Genomic DNA, 21,645 nt, shown 5'->3' with positions numbered 1-21,645 from the left:
CGCCCATCCCCCAGCCCGTCCTGTGCCCCTCCCGCCCCCCCCCCGGCACCCCCGTGACCCCTCCCCCCCCATCCCCCACAGCCCCCAGCATCCCCCGGCCCCCAAATCCATCCCTGCATCCCCCCACCCCCCACTCCCCCAATCCATCCACGCGATCCTTCCGTGAATCCCCCCCAGTATCCCCCCTCAATCCATCCCCCCTGGATCCACCTCCCCCGTGAATTCCCCCCTGGATCCATCCCTCCGATCCCTCCGTCAATCTTCCCTTGCACCCCCCTCAATCCATCCCCCCCGTGAATTCCCCTCTCAATCCCTCCCCCCCTGCATCCCTCTTGGATCCATCCCCCCGATCCCTCCGTGAATCCCCCCCCCGGTATCCCCCCTCAATCCATCCCCCTCAATCCATCCCCCTCAATCCAATCCCCCCCTGCACCCCCACTCAATCCATCCCCCCCCGGTGAATTCCCCCCTGGATCCATCCCCCGATCCCTCCGTGAATCCCCCCCCGCATCTCGGCACGAACCCCCCGATCCATCCCCCATCCATCCCCCGTATCCCCCCCTCGCATTCCCCCCCCGCATTCCCCCCTGGATCCATCCCCCCGCATCCCTCCGTGAATCCCCCCCCGCTCCATCCCCCCAATCCCCCCCAGTCCCCCCCTCTCTCCCTCTCCCTCCCCGCCCCCCGCTCTCCTCCCCGCCCCGCTCAGCCCCTCCCGGGGGCCGGGCCGGGGGCGGGCTCAGCCCGGGGGGGCCGGGGGCGGCCGCTCCAGCCCCGCTCGGCTCCGGCTGCTCCAAATCGGCTTAAGGGCGGCAGCGGCGGCGGCGGAGGAGCTGCTGCACCGGGGGGGCAGCGCCGAGCCGGGCCGAGCCCCCTCCTGGACCCCCCGAACCGGCCCGAGCCCCCTCCCCTCCCGGACCGAACCGGGCCGAGCCCCCTCCCCTCCGGGACCCTCCTGGACCGGGCCGAGCCCCCTCCCATCCCATCCCCTCCCGGACCGGACCGGGCCGAGCCCCTCCCGGTGCCCGGCGCGATGCCCGCCCGCCGCCCGGCGCGGGGGCCCCGCTGAGCCGCCCCCGCGGGCACCATGCGCGCCATGAGCCCCCTGCCCCTGTGGCTCCTGCTCTGGCACCTGCGGCACCCGGCGCTGGGTGAGTGCCACCCCCCGAGGGGACAGGGACCCCCCGGGGCCGCGGGAGGGATGGGGTGACCCCTGCATCCCCCCGGTCACGGGGCGGGCTCGGGGCTCGGCGCCCCCGCCATGAGGTTTGGGGTGCTGGGGTGGGGGGGGCACCCATGGAGAGGAGAATGGGTTTGGAGTGGGGCATTGGGGTTTGGTATTGGGGAACGAGGTCTGGAGGTGTTACTGGGGCACCCCATAACCGGGAACTGGTGTGGGATCCGTTAATGGGGCACCCCATAACCGGGAACTGGTGTGGAAGCTGTTAATGGGGCACCCCATAACCGGGAACTGGTGTGGGATCCGTTAATGGGGCACCCCATAACCCGGTACTGGTGTGGGAGCCGTTAATGGGGCATCCTGTAAAGAGGGGGATTTTAATGGGGCACCCCCTAACTGGGCACTGCTGTTGGGCACTGGGGTGGGGCCGTTCATGGGGTGCGGGGGGCCGGGGGTCTCGTTCACGAGGCCACCCCCGTGTCCCCTTTCCCCGCCGCTGCCGAGCTCCGGCTGCGCATCCCAGCCCTGCTCCAGCCACGGAGGGGGGGCTGTGCTTTGGGGACCCCCACGAGCTCAGTTTTTGGGGGCTCGCAGCCCCTCCTGCCCCTTTGGCATGCTCAAATCCCAAGTAAGGAGCAGCATCCCCCAAATTCCCGCTGTCCTGGGGGATTGCAGCTCCCGAGCTCCCAAAAACCCCGGGACTCCCCACGCCAGCCCCAAACCCGGGGCTCCGGGGAGGGAAAACCGCCCGGGCAGGGAAACTTTCCACTCCTCACACCCCATAGGGCCACCCGTGGGATTTCATTCCGTGTCCATTTGAGGCCAATTCCCTCCTTTTTCCCCCCAATTCCCGCTCGGGGGTAGGGGGGGGTCTCAGGTGGCCGCTCCTTGCCGAGTGCCCGGGAACGGGAGCTTTTCCAGGCGCCGGGAGATGGAGGCAAGAGCGCAACCTGCTCCGCATCTCCCCGTTTTTTGGGCTATTTTTGTGGGGTTTTTTTTATTTTTATTTTTTTATTTTTTTTTTTTTATTTTTAATGGACTTTCTCCTCTCCGGGAAGCGCCGGCGAGCGCTGCAGGGCGCGGGGCGGGGGAGCCGCGGCTCTGCGGGGCTGCGCGGGGCCAGCTCCACACAAAGGAGCCGATTCTTCCCCGCCTGCTCCCGATCCATCCCTCGGGCACGGCGCAGCCCGAGCCCAGCCGGGCTTTGGGCTCGGGAAAAGAATTCCCCAACCCCTCTTTTCCCTTCGCGGCGGGGTTCGGGTCCTGGCGGGCTGCGGCTGCTGCTCCGAGCCCCCTTCCCGAGCATCCCGAGCATCCCGCCATCCCAGCATCGGGAATAAAACCCGCTCGGGAAAAAGGGGGGAACTTATGCCAAAGCCAGCCCCGGCTCCCTCCCCTCCCCTCCCCGCTCTCCTCCGCCGCCGTTTTAAGGTCATGGATAGACAATTTCCAAGGAACAACGCATCCCCCCGGCTTTCCCGGAGCTCCAGCTGTCTGTCACTGGCGCAGGGATCATTTTTCCTCCCTCTCTCCTGCTTTTTCTCGCCGCAGATCGGGCCGTTGCTCTCGTGCTGTTGATTTCCTGAGAGCGGCTGCGGGGGAATCTCTGTTCGTGAGGGGTTTTTTTTTTTGGTGGAGGGGAGAAAAATGGGATCAAAGTTGGTTTGTGAAGGGGTTGGAGGAGCTCGGGGAGCCCGGAGGGGTTGGGGTTAGGAAGTGATGGATCCGACGTGGGGAATTGTTTGGGTTTGGGCATCCACGAGCTGGATTTGGGCTCCTAAACCCCACTGGAACTTGGCTGCAACCCGAGGATCCGCCGTGTTTGGCATCTCCTTCCCAATGGAAGCTGTCCCTGTGGTCATTTTGGGGTTCCCAACCCAAACCACCTCGGAATTCTGTGTCCCCCCCACCTCGGCTGTCCCAAAAAACCCAGCCCGAGCTCTGTTTTTCCATCAGCTAGCCACAAATCCCGGCCAAATCCCGGTTTTGGGGCGCCTCCCTTTGCTCGGGGCAGCGGGGCTGAGCTCCTCCCGAATTTCGGGGGAGGGGGTGGTGAGGGGAGCAGAGCGTTGTTCCCGAATTTCGGGGGGCAGAGAGCTCGCCATTCCCGAATTTCTGAGGGCAGATGGCTTTTTCCTGGCTGACGGCATCCTTGGCTGTAGCCGCCGCCGTGCCCTCCCCATCCCGGCTGGAGAGGAATCCAAGGGATCCAGACCCCGGGAAGATCCAGGCGGGCACATCCCCGCTTCCCGCTGTTCATCCCTACATCTGCCGTGTGTCCCCAAAACCTTTTTTTGGGGGAATTTTGTCTGCTTTTATTGTCCCCTCATCCGCATCCCGGAGGATCCCTCAGGAATCCGCTGGAACCACTTCCCACCCCACAAATCATCCGTGGGAAGCTTTTCTTGGGGGGGTTTCCAGCCCTGCTCTGCATCCTTCCCCTGCTCAGGAAAAGCCTTTTGTGACCCCAAGCACGGCCGGGGTCATTCCCGAGGTGTTTTCCAGCCCTCCGGGAGCACCACCCCTGGCATTCCAGCCTTTTTTCCCCTTTTGTCCCCGGATCAACCTCTGCCTTTTGCCAAAAAAAAAGCCGCCGGGGCCGGGGCTAAGTGGGTTAAGGAGCCATCACGAGGGAAAAACGAGGCCACGCGGAGGAGGCAGCGCTGGACCATGGAAAAGGAGAGGAGCGCCTGGAAAAGGGAATGGAAAAGCTGGAAAAGCCCCCTTTTTCCCTGATCCGTGGATTCTGGGATCAGGGCTGGCTCGTTGAGCCCCCGCCTGAAATACGGCCCCATAAAGGGCTCGTCCTGGGCTGTTTTAGCGCCGTGGGAGGGATGAAAGTGTCGCGTTCCTGGAGATTTCCAGCGGCTTTATCCCGCTGGGATTCGCTTCGGCTTCTAATTCCCAACACCAGCCAGGGGAAAAAAAAAAAAGAAAGGAAAATTCGAGTGTTTGAAGCTCCTGGGCTTTGCAGGGAGCTGTCCTTGGGGATATTCCTGAAAAACCCAGCTTGGGAAAAGCCCTTTGCAGCTGGGATTTTACCTGGAATTCTCTCCCCTCTGCATTCCCCCCGGAGGTTTTTCTGGCAGGGCTTTTCCCAGCTGACACGGAGCCCCCCGGGTGGACCCTTCTCCAACCTGGAAAAGAAGATTTTCCCTCGTTTTTGGAGGGAAAACCCAGCGGGGGACTTTTCCCAGGGCGGTGGGAGACACCTGCTCGTATTTCTTTTTAATGGAAGGAGGAATTTGGTGGGAACTGTGTCCTGGGGGAATGAGGGAAAAGGAGCAGTGGGGATAAGATCCTGCTTTAATTCACCTGCAGGTGCCAAAAATCCACCCCACATTCCCGCCGTCCTTTCATGTTCACTCTTTTCCCATCAAATCCCGTGTTCAGCTCTTTTCTGGAAGTTTTCCCTCCTGTTCCCACGAATCCCGCGTTCCCACAGAGCCTCTCCAGGTAAATCCAGGCTGCGCAGCCCCTTCGGAAAACCCCCCTCGCTGTGCTAATTGCCCTTTCCCAATTAGCCCAATTTCCCTCCTCCCACCAGCTGCGTTTCGGAGCTGCCACTTCCAACCAAGAGCTCTGGAAAAAGCCACGGCTCCGGCGAAGATCCTCTCTCTCCTTGTGCCTCTCCAGGATAATCAGGATAATCTTTGAGATGGGGAGATATTCCCAGCTTTATTTCTGCCTGGAAAAGCTCCTGTGACTGCTCCCAGAGCATTTCCAAAGTCCCCCAAGCTCAGTTTGGGGGACCTCAAAATTCCCTTGGGATTATTGGCATCCCCCAAAACCAAACCCCGGGAATGTTGTAGGGTTTGGCTTGGGAATGTCGATGCCCCTTGGTCTGGGATAAGGAATTCTGATCCAGGTGCTGGGAGCCTGGAGCTGAGCAGCCCCTGCCCTGTGCAGGCTGTCAGATATTCCCAGCTCCATCCATGGGCTCAGCCTTGGAATCCTGGGATGCTTTGGGAGGGAATTCCATGGGCAGGGACAGATCCCTCTATCCCAGGTGACTCCCAGCCCCCTCCAGCCTGGCCTTGGACATTACCAGCTTCTCTGGGAAAGCTGTGCTAGGGCCTCACCTCCCTCACAGCCAGGAATTCCTTCCCAATAGCTCACTTCAATTTCCCCTCTGGAATTGCAGAGCCATTCCCTGTCCTGTCACTCCAGGCTCTTCTGAAGAGATTTTTTCCATCTTTTCTGTCAGCTCCTTCAGGTCCTGAAAGGCCAAATTGGGTCAACCCAAAGCTTCTCTTTTCTCCAGGCTGGACATTCCCAGCTCTCCCAGCCTTTCCTTGGATCATCCTGGAGCTTTCTCTGGACTTGCTCCAGAATCTCCAGAGGGCAGAATTCCCCATTTTCCTGCTCTGGGATCAGCCCTAGACTTGGGAGGTTTCCACGTCCAGCTCTCCCCCACCAGCACCCCCCGGTCCCTTCTCCAAGGACTGCTCCATGTGCTCATCCCAGTCTGGATCCATCCTGGGGATTGTCCTGCTCCAGGTCCTTATCCCAGCCTGGATCCATCCTGGAACTGCCCCATTTCAGGTCCTTCTCCCAGAGCTCTCCTTGTCCTCATCCCAGCCTGGATCCATGCTGGGATTGCCCCGCTCCTGCTCTTGTTAAACTTCAGGAGATTCCCATGGGCGACTCTGGGACTTTTCCAGGTCTGGAAGCCTGGAGGCTCCTCAGGTACCTCCAAACACTTCCAGGCCTTGCCTGGACCTTGCATCCCAAATCCATGGATGCTCCTGGAGCACCCAGATGATCCCGCCAGCTTCCCCTTCCCATGGAGGTGTTTCCTAGGATGGTTTTTTCCCACAAAAACGCTCTTTCCTGCTGGGAATTCCTTGGCTTGGGAATGCTTGACCAGCTCTCACCTCATGCTCCGGGATCTGCTGAGGAAAAGCTCCTGGGATAAGAGTGGGGTTTTAGTGGGAATCCAGCTGAGGCAGAGCCCAGGATCTTCCTGAGGCTCCAGCAGCACTTGCTGATGGAAAAGCTCCACAGGGAGCTGGAAATGGATCTGGAAGCTCACCCTGGATGGCTGGGAAGGGACACAAATTCCTACCTGGAACAGGTGTGGGGCAGATGAAGTAGCATCACCCCCTCGCAACTCCCAGTGATGGGATTTTTTGGGATTTTTTTTGATTTTTACCAATTTTCCAAGACAAATCCTCGACTTCAGCCACACCACGTCCAGCTCTGCGCTCAGACCCCACAGAGAGGAAAAACGAGGGAAGGGGTTCCCAAATCCTTAATTTTGGGAGGCAGCACCAGCTGTGCGAATTCCCAGCTGGCAAATCCCGGCGGGAGGGATGCAGCTGACGGATGGGGCTGGAATCCTTCCCGATCCAGCTGCTCTCTGTGCCCTTTTGTTTGCTTGCGCGGAGCTGCCGGGCTCGTTCCGAGCTTGTGTCTGGCGCTCCCGTTCCATTCTCTGCTTCCCACTTTTCCCCTCTTTTTTTCCCCAAAATAACCCGTCAATCACGGGCTTGTTTTCAGTGTGTTGGGGCCCAGATCCGGCAGGAGCACCAAGGGCGGGCGGATTCCAAAGGCAGGGACAACAACCCGCGGCTGTTGTTCCCTCTTTGGAACTGTTGATTTTATCTAATTAGGGACTGGGGGCTCTCCAAAGCCTTTGGATCAGGGAAGGTGCCTCATTCCCACTCCCAGCTGGGATTCAGCTCCGAGAAGATTGGGGAAATGTCAGGAAACCCCACAATTCCCAGTGGTGGGAATGGAGGTGGGAATGTGGCTCTGCTGGGCCCTTCCTGGCCTCCAAGCCTCACATTTTGGTTCCTCCAGTGCCGAGAGTGCTTCTCCATCTGGAAAATCCCACCTGGAGCAGGGGAGGCAGGGAATTTTTTTGTCTCCTGCCCAAGATTCTGGAATAATTTTCCATTACTATGATTTTTTGATCAATATTCACCAGGCAGAGGGGATTAAGAGCCCCTCTCCACCTCCCTGTGCTCAAGGATAAATCCCGGAGCCACTTCCCATCCAGCCAGGGCAGGGAAAGCAGGAGCTGGGAATCTTCCTTTGGGATGCACCTCCTGCTTTTCCTCCTCTTTGTTCCTTTTCCAAGGATCTGCAGCCCCTGGGAAGGGCTGGATCCAGGGAGAGGGTTCATGAGGGGAGTTTGCAATCAGAGGGATGGGTGGGATGAAGGGTGATGAGGGATCTGCTTCCTCGTGATCTCTTGTCCATGGAAATGCTTTTGTTTGGGATGAATTCCAAGGATAAGCCTGGATTTATGGGTAGAATGTTGCTTTGGAGGCTGCTCATGCCAGGCTGGTCCCAAGGTGGGAATCGGTCCTGGAGCTGGGACCTGGAAAAGAGGGAAGTGACGGAAGGGACATTTTTGGCCAGTGATTGTCACCAGGGGATGTCCTGGCATGAATTTGGGAATCTCTGGCTCTTCCCAGCAGGACTGGGACAGCAGGAGAGGGGCACAAAGAATCCAGCTCAGCAAATTCCAGCAAAATCCTTGGGATCATCCTGATTTTGGGATAAGGGGGATGAGGATGAGCTCCCTGTGAGCCTCTTATGGACATGTTCCCTTTCCTCATCCCGAGTTCTCTGTGGCTGCGTCTTTCCTTTGGAAAAACCCCATGGATTGGATGGGAATTGCCTGGGAAGGGATTCTGATGGGATGGAAATTCCCAGCCCAGCTTTGCCCCTCTGGAGAGAGCATTCCAAAGCTCTGGTTCCAAGGCTTTGGAAGATTCCAAGCCTGGATTCCTGGACCAGGATTTGGGATCCTCCCGCTGCTCCATGGAAAATCTTCATCCTTTTTTTAGGCCCAGCCACCCCCGTTCCCTGTGGATGAAGCCACACAAAGTGTGGGAACACGGGATCCACGTGGGAACACGGGATCCACGTGGGAACATGGGATCCGCGTGCCCGGGCTCTGCCATTCCACCCTCCGCAGCTCCGGGAGCATCCCAAGAACCGGGGGTGGAATTTGGCTGCTTTCATGGCTTTCCTCCTAAAAATAAACCAGGGAATGTTGGATTGTGGGAGAACCCCGTGACTTGGAGAGGAGTGGGAGGGTTTGGGGGGCTGGGAAAGGCCAACGAGCCCAAAATATTCCCAGGGAGCTGCTGGGGAATGGGATTTTCCATGGGGGGGATGGATGGATGGATGGATGGATGGATGGATGGATGGATGGATGGATGGATAAAAATAGATCCACTGTGGGATTTTCCATGCAGGATAACAGGTTGGATCCATTGGGGAGTGTGAATTTCCACTGGGGACAGAAACGCTTGTTCTGCTGAGGAACAGGATTTTCCATGCAGGATACGAGGCTGGATCCGCTGCTGGAAAAGCACCAGGCAATTGGGCAGATCCTGTTGCAGAAAAGATCCAAAGGATGCAATTCCCAGGAACAAGGGTCCCAGAGAGCCCATCCTGCATGGAAACTCCTCCAGTGCTCGGGCTCCACTCAGAGTCCTTCCCTTTGGAATTGGATAATGAGATGTTTTCCATGAACGCTAGCTCCTGGTGACGCTTTTGAAGTTTTGTTTGCATCTCCCTGTGTTATTACGGCTTTTTTTTTCCATAGGGAGGCGCTTTGTGAGGAGTGGAGATTGTTTGGATTCCTCCTGAATTTCTGCTGTAGCGTGGGGAGTGGGAGGCAAGAGGAGCTCCGGGAAGCGCATCCCAAATGAAACCTTCCCATCCCTTGGAATTTGTGGGGTTGTTTAATTTAGGGCAGGAAAATCTGGGAGATTCCATGGAGGGAGAGAAAGGCTTTGGGCAATGGGATGGTCAGGATGCTCCCACCACTCTTGGTTTGCATGGATCATGCTCCGGATCTGCTCCATGTTTCCCACTGGGAGGGGAAAAAAGCAGGAGAAAAAATCCCAGAATTTTTGGGCTGTTAGGATTTGATTGGAATTATTTTAGCTCAGGAGGAGGGAGGAAATGGGAATGGGAACAGAAATGGGACTGGGAATGGAGAGCACTTCCAACCTGGAGAATGAGAATGGGAATGGGAATGGGGAGCACTTCCAGCCTGGAAAATAGGTTGGGAATGGGAATGGGAATGAGAATGAGAATGGAGAGCATTTCCAGCCTGGAAAATGGGAGTGGGAATGGGAATAGGGAGCATGTCCAGCCTGGGGAATGGGAATGAAGAGCACTTCCAGCCTGGAGAAAGAGAATGGGAATGGGAAGGGAGGGCTTTTCCAGCTGTTTAACATCCTGGGCACTCCTCTCCGCCCCGCTGAGCAGGAAAACCTCCAGCATTCCTGGCCTCTCTTCCCGCCCTCCCGGGAGCACTGAATTAAAGGAATATTGGATGATCCCACGCTTGGTTATGTTTTATTAACGCAGAGCTTCGGCCTTCCGGCACATCCAGAGGATATGAGGCTCTGTCGGGCGTTTTCCCACCTTTTCCGAGGTCTGGCTGCTGCTGTTATTCCCAATCCCCCTCCTTGGCTTGGCTGGGAGGTCAGGCTGGGGTCTTCAGGAAGAGGAGGGAAATTTGGGAATGTGTGATTTGTCTGAGGATTCACTATGTCCTGACAGGCTTTGGGATGGGAGTTTTGCATCAGGAATAGGGATGGATGCAGAAATAGGGACGGATTTGGGAAAGTGGAGTCATGGACACCATGTGGAGCCATGGAAAAATCTCCTCCTGATTTTCCAGCTTTACTCCATCTCAGGGGTGGGAGAACCCCCGGAATGCCGGATTTGAGGGAAAAGATCCCAAAAAATGCCAACATTCCAGGAGCAGAGCTACAGGAGGAATCAGGGCCGGGATTTTGCTCTGTCAGCCTTTGGGATCAGTGGGAAAAGCCAAACATGGATAATGGGACAGCTATGGAAGTGCTGGGAGAAGGAAAGGTGTTAATTAGCAGTGATTTCCCAGTGGAGCGGGGATGGAACGGGATTAAGGGAACAGCCCCAAGGAGATGGATCAGGATTAAGGGAAGAGCCCCGCACATCTTCTCAGTGGGAGTGGGGAAGTGTTGGGAATCAGCACCTGGAATTGGGGCTGGAAGAGGGAGATATCCGTTAATCCCATTAGGGATGTGGAATTACCCGGAGAGCAGATGGATTATCAGTCATGGAGTGTGAATCCAGAGGAGAGGGAGCGGTGATCACAATCCTGCTTTGTCCAGGGAATGGGTCTGGAGAGGACGGGAAAGATGGGGCTGGATGAGGTTGGGCCAGGGAGATCCCGAGGGATGGGATCACAGCATTCCCGAGGGTTGGGATCATGGCTTTCCCAAGGGATGGGATCACAGCTGTCCTGATGGATGAGGGAGAGTTTGGGAAGCATCTCCAGACCAGCGCTGAATCCTGGAGCTGGGAATCCTGGTGGGAATTTTGGCTGTTGCCATGGAGAGTCTGGAGGACTCTGTCCCAAAAATCTAACCCACCCTTCCTTCCTTCCTTCCTTCCTTCCTTCCTTCCTTCCTTCCTTCCTTCCTTCCTTCCTGCCTGCCTGCCTGCCTGCCTTCCTGCCTGCCTTCCTGCCTTCCTGCCTTCCTGCCTTCCTGCCTTCCTGCCTTCCTTCCTGCCTTCCTGCCTGCCTTCCTGCCTTCCTGCCTTCCTGCCTTCCTGCCTTCCTGCCTGCCTGCCTGCCTTCCTGCCTTCCTTCCTGCCTTCCTTCCTGCCTTCCTTCCTGCCTGCCTTCCTGCCTGCCTTCCTGCCTTCCTGCCTTCCTGCCTTCCTGCCTGCCTGCCTTCCTGCCTGCCTGCCTGCCTGCCTGCCTGCCTTCCTTCCTGCCTTCCTGCCTTCCTGCCTTCCTGCCTTCCTGCCTCCCTAAAAACCTCTAGAACATTCCCTTGGGAATACCGAGGGTTTCCAGCAGAGCTGGGACCCTTTGGGGCTGATCCAGATGCCCCAGGCATCCCCCAGGTCATTTTTTTGGGGAAAAATATGCACATCACACCCAGAATTTCAAAAATAAAGTGGATTTTGGAGCTCCTGGGATTCCTGCATGGACTGGGTTTGTTCTCCCTCTTCTTGTGCCTGAGGTCGTGCCTCTGGAGAAGGAGTTCAGAAGTAAAAATCCCAAAAAATCAGTACTGATGATCCCTTCCCAGTTCCTCTGTGCAGGAATCGATGGAAGGAGTGGAGATCACCCGGAGCTAACAGCTGGGAGGGAGGGGGGATCGATGGCTCCTCATTTGTCACCAATCAAAAGTCTGGGATAATTGGATTTCCTGCAAGTGGAGAAATAAATCAGGGAATTCATCACCCGGGTCAGGGTCACCCCTGCTCCAGGGCCACTGGGGCTTGGGAAAAGCTGCTTGGAATTGATGGGAAACCCAGTGGGGTCTTCCAAACCAAAACCCGCCGACTTTCCTGAATGGAATGAATGATTTTCCCTCTTTTTCCCATCCCAAACCTGTGGATCTCCTGCTAAAGCTGGAAGAAGAGGAGTTTTAGGAAGGATTGGGGTGTTTTGGGTGGGAAAATTCCTTCCTGGGTATTTTTGGGAGCAGGAGCACCTCTGATAACCCCCTGCTGTTCTTCCTGGATGGGATTTTTTGGGATCTTTAATATACCCTGGCTGTTCTTCCAGGATTTTTTGGGATCTCTAATTATCCCCTTGCTGTTACTCTGGGATCTCTAAAAACCCCTTGCTGTTATTCCAGAATGGGATTTTTTGGGATCTCCAATATCCTCTAGCTGTTATTCCAGGATTTTTTGGGATCTCAAATTATCCCCTTGCTGTTATTCCAGGATTTTCTGGGATCTCCAAAAACCCCTTGCTGTTCATTCTGGATTTTTTTGGATCTCTAAAAACCCCTTGCTGTTACTCCAGAATGGCATTTTTTTGGATCTCTAATAACACCTTGCAGTTACTCCGGGATGGGATTTTCCTGGATCTTGGATGAGCTGGAAAGGATCTTGCTTTCCCCTTCCCAGCTGGGGAAACTGAGGCATGGAAAGGCCTGGAACCATGGAATGCTTTGGTTGGGATGGACAGGGACATTTTCCACAGGTCGTTGTTCCAACCAGGACTTGAGCATTTACAGGGACAGGGAGCAGCTCCTGGCTCCTTCCTGCTCTGTTAATTATTCCCACTGGGATTAACTCCAGCCAGGATTAACACCCTGAGCCACGGCTTCCCGGAATTGGCTGCCAGTGCCATAATCCCCATCCCGATGGAGCTGGAACAGCGGGAAAATCCTCAGATGCTGTTGGCAAACCCCCGCCCCACCAGCCACCGACTGAGCTCTGCCAGGGGTTTGGGATTTTTTTCCCAATTTTTCAATCCCTCAGCTCCAGTTTGGGGCTCTAAAATGAGCACCAGGTACAATAATTCTATTTTTTACTCTGGAATTGCATTCCTGGAATGGATTTTGTACAGCAACACCATCTGGGGGATAAAATCCTTTATTTCAGGTGAGGTTTTCCATAATCCCGGTGCCCAGGGGCAGCATTCAGAGGGTGCAGCTTCCTGGGAAAGTCCAGGAGTATCCAGCTGGAGGGAATCTCTTCCTTGTTGGGATGCAGAGCTGAGCCACTGGAAAAGGAGGGCTGGGAATTTGCTGGTGTGGGGAAAAATCCCGTTTCCAATCTTTTTCAGTGTGGGATTAGGATACGGCCTCTCCTTCTCCTGCCACACTTAATTCGGGATTAATTCCGCATCTGCACATGGAGATCAGATCCCGCTGTGTTTTCCGTGGAGCTGCTTGATTAAAAACCAGGGAAGAGCAGAGCAGGGGGAGTTTTTAGCCCTGGGACACCTGGACATTCTGGTTTGGAGCATTAATCCAGGTTAATCCAGGTGTTGAGGAGGCACCATGCTCCGCTGGAAGGATTTTAGGGAATGTTAAAGCATTCCAGAGGCATTCCATTGGATTTGGTGGTCGGTGGTCGCTCCTGCTTGGCAAAATTGGGATTGTAGGAAAATTCCCCGTCTGGGGAGCTTGGGATTTGCTGGGGAAAGACAAAAATCCATGGAAATGGATTGGAAAGTGATCCATGGGGCAGCTGGGGGGAGCTGGATAAAATGGGGGAAAAGAAGGAAAAATTGGATTTTTTTACAGTTCTCAGGTTTCATTGGGATCTGCTGGAAAAGGGAGGGAGGAACTCCCTCCTGGGATTTACCAGCAGGAGGGAATTCCTGCCCTGCAGCCCAGACTGGGGGTGGAAGCACTTCAGGTTGAAAACTCTGGGGAAAATTCAGCTGATGTGGAGGAAACCCATGGGCAAACAGGAAATCCTGCAGAAACGGGGTTTTTTATAGGGAAAAGGGAAAATCTGGGATGAGAGGTGACACCTCCCACCTGTTGGGCCTCATTTGACCAAAATCTGTTGGTTTCACCCTATGGAATGGGAATAAAATTGGGGAGCGACCAATTTGAGGGATTCTGCCTTAATTAGCTTGGGGGGTTGGTTGGCAGCCAGGAATCAGCCCTGATTTGCATATTTGCATAGATGCAAATGAGGGTCACGATCTCCATTTATCAAACGAGGCGTCTCAGACCCAGCCTGGCCTTGCAGAATTTTTGGCTCCATTTTGGCTCCTTCAGCTGTTCCAACATCTGGGAAGAGGCCACGAGGTGCCGGCAGAGCCATTGCTCCAAATTAGGGATGGTGCCAGGTTTTTGAGGGAATTTGGATTCACCTTCCCACCTTTCCTGAGATGAGGCATCGTTTTGGATTCTGAAAGCACCCAAAATGATCCAAACAAAATGAAAAATCTGGAAAAATCCTTAGATAATGAGGAAATAGGGCTAAAGGGGCAGGAGAAATGGTAGTGGAATGATGACAAACATCTGGCTCTTGCCAAAATCCTGATCCAACAACCCACCAGGAGCTCTTCCCAAAATCCCAACCCAATGACCCATCCTGAACTCTTCCTGAAATTCCAACCCCACAACCCCTTTCAAGCTCTTCCCAAAATCCACAAAGCTCCAACAGCTCATCCTAAAATCCCCTTGACCCATCCCAAGCTGCCACTTTGAGCAGCTGTGGGAGCTCCAGAGGGATGTCCAATGTTTTGTTTTATTTTATTTTATGGGAATTTCAGTGGGATGAAGATGTGGACATAAAATGTTCCCCCCTCCAGCACTGCTGGGAGGCCAAGGGATTTTATGGAAATATTGGAAGTGGAAAGGGGGGGAAAAGTTATAAATAAAACTTCCCAGCACTTCGGTAAATGCTCCTAAACATCCTTCCCATCCGGAGATAAATATTCCATGTGTGATTTACGGCCCTGCATTCCCAGGCTGTGTGGGCAGGGGGATAAAATCCCATAAATCTCCGGGAATATCAATGCAGCCACCACATTCCTGCTGATAAGCGATGTGGGCCAGGAAAATCCATCTTTTCTGTGCTGGCTGCGCCTTGATGGAGTTGATTTAAGGAGTTTTGGGATTGGGAGGGGTTTCCCAAGCCTTGGAAGGGTCTTGGATCCTTCTTTGTGTGTTTCATGGAGAGGGATTCTCTTCCGGGTGGGGGTTCAGTTTTGGGGGTGTTGGAATTTTGTCCCGAACAGAAGATAATTCCCATCCATCCCAGGGAAATACTTCCCAAATCTGACAGATCCTGGTTTTCTGATGGATGTTACTTCCCTCCAATCCTGTTTTTCTTGTGTTCACCCCCAAATCCTCACTTTTCCAGCATCCCTGGTTTTGTTCCATCTATCCCAAGGACATACTTCCCAAATCAAACTGACCCTGATTTTCTGGTGGTTGTTGCTTCCCTCCAACCCTGCTTTTCCTGCATTCATCCTGAAATCCTCACTTTTTCAGCATCCCTGATTTTGTAGCCACTGGATTTATCTCCCGGGATGGGCAAGATGCAGCCCTTAGATCCACCACGGAATTACATCTCTGAGCATCCAGGAAATCCCCGGATTTTGGGATGAGGGACTTCCTGAACACACAAACAATTATTCTAAAGTCATTTCAGGGGCTTGTAGCAGGGCCTGGTCTTCCTCCATCCAAAGCCGTCACGGTTTTCCCTCCAAACATCCATCTTTTCCTGGAACGCCGCATTCCCTGTGGATTTGTGCCGGAGATGTCGAACAAGCACAAAATCGACGCCGCGAGCCAAAGCCAAGCCGGGAACGGGCTCCCTCATCCCGTGCTCCAATGAGCCGGAACAGCTCCAAGGAGCTTGGGAAAAGCTGGATGAAGATGTTTGAGGATTTATTCCAGCCCGTGCCCAAGCCACGGAGCTGATTCCGACGGGTCAATCCCACCCAGATTTGTTTGTCAGGAGGCGTGTGGCAAAGGTGGAAAATGCTGGAGTTTTTCTGGGATTTATTGGGCATGGAGAGAGCTGGACATGAGTCATGGGAAGGAAACTGGACAGGGAAAGGTGGAAATGTGGGAAGGAGGAGATGGAAAGAGGATGGAGATTGGAATTGGAGAGATGGAACACGGCAGCACTGTGAGGCTTCCAAATCCCAAATTTCCTGTGGTCTTTCCGCTCCCAAAGTGCCCAAACTCTCCCTTTCCATCTGAAATCCTTTATTGTGCTGAGGTTGTGCTGATGGGGATGAAAATCCAATGGAGCCAGAATGTTTGGAATATTTCTAGCCCAGCAGGATCCATTTGGATCTCGTTCCTCATTTTTCTGCTGCTTCTGGAGCCGCTGGAATCTCAGAGCCAATCCCACCCCGCCAGGACATAAAAGTGACACCGGAGCTCATTGTGAGGAGAAAACCTGCCCAAAAAAGGATTTTTCCAGAAGATCCATCAGCTTTGATGCTTGGGAAGCCCTCAGGTGGTATTGGAGATGCTTCCCATGGACACAAGGATACTGGGAATCACGGCACGGAGCAAATCAGGAATTCATCCTATTTATTTTGGGCTGGGATATTTTGGGATATCTTTTCTTTGAGATATTTTGCTTAGGAGGAATCTGGGATTTAAGGAAAAGGGGAAGCTGGACAGTGGTTAAAAATTCCATCTCAATGGGATTTAGGTGTTGAAATCCTTGGAAGCTGGGTTTGGGGGTTGGTTTCATCCATATTTTATAAATATGGGGAATCATGGAATGGGTTGGATTGGAGGGACCTTAAATCCCATCCCAGGGATCCCAGGGCAAGGACACCTTCCCCTATCTCAGGATGGTCCAAGCCCAACCAGGCCTCGGACACTTCCAGGGATGGAGCAGCCTCAACTTCTCTGGGCTGAATTGATCCATAAAATTCCATCGTTCTGTAATTCCGACAAAGTTTGTCCACGGAATGTGACCGGAAGCAGCCCCCGGGACCCAGCTTGAAGTGATTCCCTTGCTTTGTCTTCATTTGAAAGGGGCTGAGAGGCGGAAGGGGCCGCGCTCAATCCATGGATTGATCCAAAGGATTGATCCAAACCATTGATTACCATCACAAAGAGGCTCGGGACACATCCATGGGATCCGTCAGGTTCTGCATCCTATTAACTGGAGAAAAATGGACCCAAAGCATGGGCTGGACATCCCCCTGTTCATTCCATACATTTTCTCCTGATCCCTAAAAATTTAGGAGCTGGTTTGGTCCAGCAGCCCCGCCTAAGGAATAATTCCAGATCCAGCTGCGGAATCGTTCCCTCCCACTTATGGAAATGAGGGAGGGAAGCGGCGCCTAATGAGATGTTTGTGAGGGAAGAGGAATTTTAATTACCGGCTCTTAATTGTCTGCTCACCCGTTAATATCCCATTTTCCTGGGATTAATGCCATTCGCTCCCTGCCAGCCGGGCTTCTCCTTGCCTGGGGGTGATGCCAACTTTCCCGGGTTTAATTTAGGGAATATGCCCGTTTTCCAAAAGCCAGGATGACTTTTGGGAAAGCAGTGGAGGGCCTGGGGGGCTTTAACCCCGCTGGTGCTGAGCTGGTGGATTTTTGGGAAGCGAAGCTGAATATCCAAGGAAAACTCAGCACAAGGCTCCCCCAGTCCATTTTTCCCACTTCCCAAAGGCCCATTTTCCTTGGGAGCACGGCGCCGACTCCGGCTGTCACGTCCCATTCCCTGGCTGGTGTTAAACCTGTGCCAGACACTTATTCCCACTTAAATGAGAAATAAAAACCCCAGCACAGCTTTCCAGGAGGAAAAGCTCTGGATTCAGCAAAATTCCACCTCTCCAGTTGGGGCCAGCTGGGAATTCTTTGCCCTTGGAGCCCTCCCAGGTTAACAATGAGAGGCAGCATCATATTCCAACTGCATATTGTCCTGGAATGTCATAAATAAGGCATGGCTGGAGCTGGGAAGGGAGTGGAAAGGAATTTGCTGCATTCCCAGGAACAACTGGACCTGCTGAATTTTTTATGGACAAGATGTTGCGAAGCGCCGCCGGTCGGGGCGCATTCAGTTCTTGCTGATCAGGAGGTTCCGTCCCCACATCCGCCATGGCCATGGACATTCCGAGGTCGAGAATTTACAGGAGCACTCCCAGCTTTTTCCAGGGGGGTTTGCTCCCCTTTAGATCCCACCAAAAGGGGCAAAATGTCTCCTGCTCTCCTTAAATCCTGGGAATTGTGGGATATCCGCCGGTTAAGGGAGTGCTGGGGTCTGTTTTCCTGTTCACTCCTGGTTTTCCCATCCCATCCCGGCCCTGACTTGGAAAAGAGAGGTGGAGGAAAGGGAGGGAATTATGGATAAGCCCCGTTAATCACTGGCAAGTTAAAATGATGAGGTGTTCATGTTGTCACCGGCTCCTCGAGGATGCCGGGGGTGTTCCAGAGGGGGATGGAGCCACTGGATCCCAAGAATCGCCTCCTCTGGCTCCATCCCGAGCTCCCACTCCCTCAGATCCACTGCTGCTTCCAAGGACCATTCCTCAAAGGATTGGGACAGGTTGGACTTTGGGGACATGGAAATAGGGAAATCCATCTTCAGCTGGGGCTGCCCCATCCCGGGATTTGTCCAAGCTTGGATGGGACTTGGAGCAACCTGGGATAGTGGGAAGAGTCCCTGCCCATGGAATGGTTGAGCTTTAAGGTCCCATCCAATCCAGTTCCAGAATTCCATTGGTTTTAGGCCGGATTTTTGGGAAGCAGTGGGAGATGAGAAATCTGGGAATAGGAACACTGGGAAATAGGAAATCTGGGAATAGGAACACTCCATAAATAAATCTTGGATTGCCATGTGAGATGGAAGGAATCAGGCGCCCAGGGAAGATGTGGAAGGGGCTCCCTGTGGTGCTGGGATTCCTTGGAAGGCTCCATTGCTCCAAGGCCTTTCCTTGGGACATTCCCACCCATTCCATCCCCTCCCTCCCCACCTCCCCAGGAACCTCGGAGGGATTCCAGCTGCTTGTGCTTCATCCCTGGCCATTCCCATGGAGTGTCTGGCTGCGTTTGTGGGCAGAAATCCCCAGGCAATGCTGGAAAGGACTGGAAATGGGGTTTTTATCCAGCATCCCGCACTTCCAGAGCTGGAGCAATTCCTGCCTCATCCCTGGGAGCTCTTTTGTAATTGGAAGCACCGAGCTTGTTCCGATGTTCTCCTTTATGAACGCGTCACTCCCGATTTCAAAGGACATTTCCTTTATCTCTCCCTTCCCCCTCTCCTCCCCCCTTCCCTTTACCCTTTTTTTTTTAATCCCCCTTAAACTGGACGGTGCCAGAATTCCCAGCGATTGCCAGCAAAAATATCCTCTCCTCCCCAGGGCTGCCATCTAATCAGAGGGATGAATTTCCAGAGGGCTGAATCCAATCCGGGGGAGGCCCGGCCCAGCATTCGCTGGAAAATCTCGGATTGAAAAGAGCAAAGGGGAAGCGGAGCGAGGCTGAGAAGGGGACGCTGATAAAGGGATGCCGATAAAACAAGGGATGACAGAAATTTGGGATGGGCTCTTCCTTTTGGAAGAGCTCTTCCCACCCAGCCATTCCCGTCACCACCGCTTTGTTCTCCTCAGTAAATCCCAAAAAAAGAGGGAGCCGAGGGAGGCTTCGGAGCAGCTCTGACACCTGGCAGTTGTTCCCTGTCGGGAGGCGAAGGGAAGGGGAGGATGAGGGATGGGATTCGCGCGTCAGCCACAGCCAAGCAGCGGGGTCTGGATGGCTCCATCTGGATTCCTGCTTTATTTTCCTTTGTTTTCCCGCTTTTCCCCCTCCCCTCCACACATCCTTGGCCGGCTCCTGTGGGGACTTGGCATCTGTTTCCCTCTCCCTCTTCTCTCCTTCATTTCAAAAACTTCTGGGCTGGTTTTGCTCTGGATTTGGGGAAGGAGTCTTTTGGAACGTTGGAATTTTCCCCTTCCTGCCCCTTCCAGGCCCAGCTGGGGCTCTGGAATCAGCTCTCAGTGGGATCCTGATTCCACAGCACCAGATAAATAAATCCTGGAGGTCCAGAGCTTCGTCTTTTCCATGCAGGAAAAGCTTGAGAGCATCCTGTGGCCCCACCCTGGTGTTTTTAGGGATGAAATGTCTGGATTTAAGGCCCAGCCAAGCCAGAATTCCCAGGAACAGGGGTGGAAGCTGCTCCCAATGCCAGCTCTGAGTGGTTTTCCAGCACGTGGAGGGAGCAGAGAAGGCAAAAATTCCCATTTTTGTTTTCTTTTTTTTGGCCACCCAGAAGATGCAGGTCAGGGATGGGTTTGGAGGGGGATTTCCTTGGAAAAATGTTTGGATGGGTGGATTTGCTGCATGGGAGTGGCTGGGGCCATCCCAAACGTGGTTCTTTTTGACTTTAAAAATCCACCAAAAATCAGGGAATGGTCCAAACACCACCAAAAGCCTTGGCTGGACTGGGATGGAGATGGATCCTTTTCCCATGGAAATCCATGGGTCTGGAAGGGAATAGTTTGGGAAGAGGGATGGAAAACATCTGGAAATGCCGAGCTTGGAACTCCTGGATGCCATGGACCAGAGGGAAAATCCAATTCCCACTACATGTGGGCTGGGATGGGGATGGATCCCTTTCCCATGGAAGTGTGCAGGTCTGGAAGGGAATAGCTTGGGAAGAGGGATGGAAAACATCCGGAAATGCCGAGGTAGGAGCTCCTGGATCTCCATATCCCATGGACAGGAGGGAAAATCCAATCTTTGCTCTGGACTGGGATGGGGATGGTTTCTCTTCCCATGGCAGTGCATGGGTCTGGAAGGGAATAACGTGGGAAGAGGGATGGAAAAGATCCGGAAATATTGAGCTGGGAGCTCCTGGATCTCCACATCCCAGAGACAGGAGGGAAAATCCAATCTTTGCTCCAGCTTTGCCAGTTCGTCCCTGGCTCCCTTTAATCTCCGTCTGATCCGGGGGCAGGTAGGAGCCGCGATCCCACCCGGGGCTCCATGGAAAGGCAGCGCTCTTCCGCACGCACAGAGGCTCCATCCCAAATTCCTTGGGGCGGATCCTGCCGCGCTGCCAAGGATTTGCTCATCCCCCCCGCCGCTTTTCCATGCCTGTTGCTCATTGCGGCGTTCGGAAATGTCAAAAGCCGAGCGAGGGGAATTGGGGCAGCCGGAGAGCCCTCGGCTGCCCTTCCTCCCTCCCTCCTCCTCCTCCTCCTCCCATTCCTGCCTTTTCCATCCGCACAGCCCCGAATCCAAGGGGCCCTTGTGCAGCCTTGGCAATCGCAGGGATTTAATCCCCGCTTTAGGAACAAAAATAAACCCTGGGCAGGCAGGGAGAGGCTGGAAAGGCACCGGCCCCAGGCAGGCAGGGAAATTTGGCCAGGATGTGGGTCACTCCCAGCCAGGAAAACCAGGATTCCGGGATGCAACATCAAAATCCCCTCATTCCAAGCATCATTTGGGGCTGAAAAGGGATTTAATCCTCATCCCTACCCCCGAACATTCCCAAAACCCCGCTTTTTTCCCCAAGTTTCCTTGTGCAGAGCTGCTCCCGCAGCCCCCCGAAAGCAGCACAAAACGGGATTTTCCGGCTTTTTCCCGGTGTTCAATATTCCAGGCCACGCTGCCCTGCTGCCGCAGCCGGCACGTGTTCCCGGAGCGTGTTCTCCCGCAGGTCGTGCCTGGGATTTATGGCACAAACACCTCCACGTTGTTTTACAAGGAATGCTGAGCCTCAGGATCACTGCCTGGGAGGCACAGAAAATCCCGGGAATTCACCTTCTCCTCTCCCAGGGCATCTTCCACAAAGGAATCTCTGGTTTCCAGCCCCATTTCCAAACCTGCTCCTGTTTCCCGGACTTTTGCTTGGCTCTTTTCCCACCTGGTGCGAAGAGGGATTAAAAAAGAAGGAATTTGGAGTGGGTGAGGGGTTTTTTTGGGGACGTCCCAGTGTTAAACAGGGAAGGATGCTGAGGATTTGCCAGGCTGCCAATCCATCGATTCCCAACAGCCGCAGGAAAGGCAGGAAAATAAACCGGGAATGCAATTCCCGTCCCTGCTGCCTCCTGGCTGCTCCCCGCTCCCGATTTCCCAACAAATCGAGGGGAAAGAGGGAAAAAGGGACAGATGGAGCTGCCCGGGCTCTGATTTTCCCTTGGGAGTGAGGATGGATCCGGAATCCGGCTGTGGGGAGATGGGCAAGGAGCTGGAAAACCGCCGGGTGGGGACTATGCATCCTCGGCCAAAGCTGCTTGGGAATTCCCAT

The 21,645-nt window shown here is 54.4% G+C and overlaps 1 protein-coding gene across 1 annotated transcript in view; it reads left to right on the top strand.

Moving 5' to 3' along the window:
* The first annotated feature begins 989 nt into the window (after nt 1–989).
* IGSF21 (immunoglobin superfamily member 21) overlaps nt 990–21,645 on the top strand; it is a 38,322-nt gene continuing 17,666 nt past the window's right edge. The window contains exon 1 of the mRNA XM_068171378.1: nt 990–1,151. Within this exon, the coding sequence (XP_068027479.1) occupies nt 1,088–1,151 (64 nt within the window). The 5' untranslated portion in view covers nt 990–1,087. The remainder of the gene's footprint in view (nt 1,152–21,645) is intronic.

The sequence above is a fragment of the Anomalospiza imberbis genome, chromosome 23, assembly GCF_031753505.1.
Source record: "Anomalospiza imberbis isolate Cuckoo-Finch-1a 21T00152 chromosome 23, ASM3175350v1, whole genome shotgun sequence".
Taxonomy (NCBI): domain Eukaryota; kingdom Metazoa; phylum Chordata; class Aves; order Passeriformes; family Viduidae; genus Anomalospiza; species Anomalospiza imberbis.
Note: the sequence above shows the minus strand (reverse complement) of the source record. Positions and strands in the feature narration are given on the sequence as shown.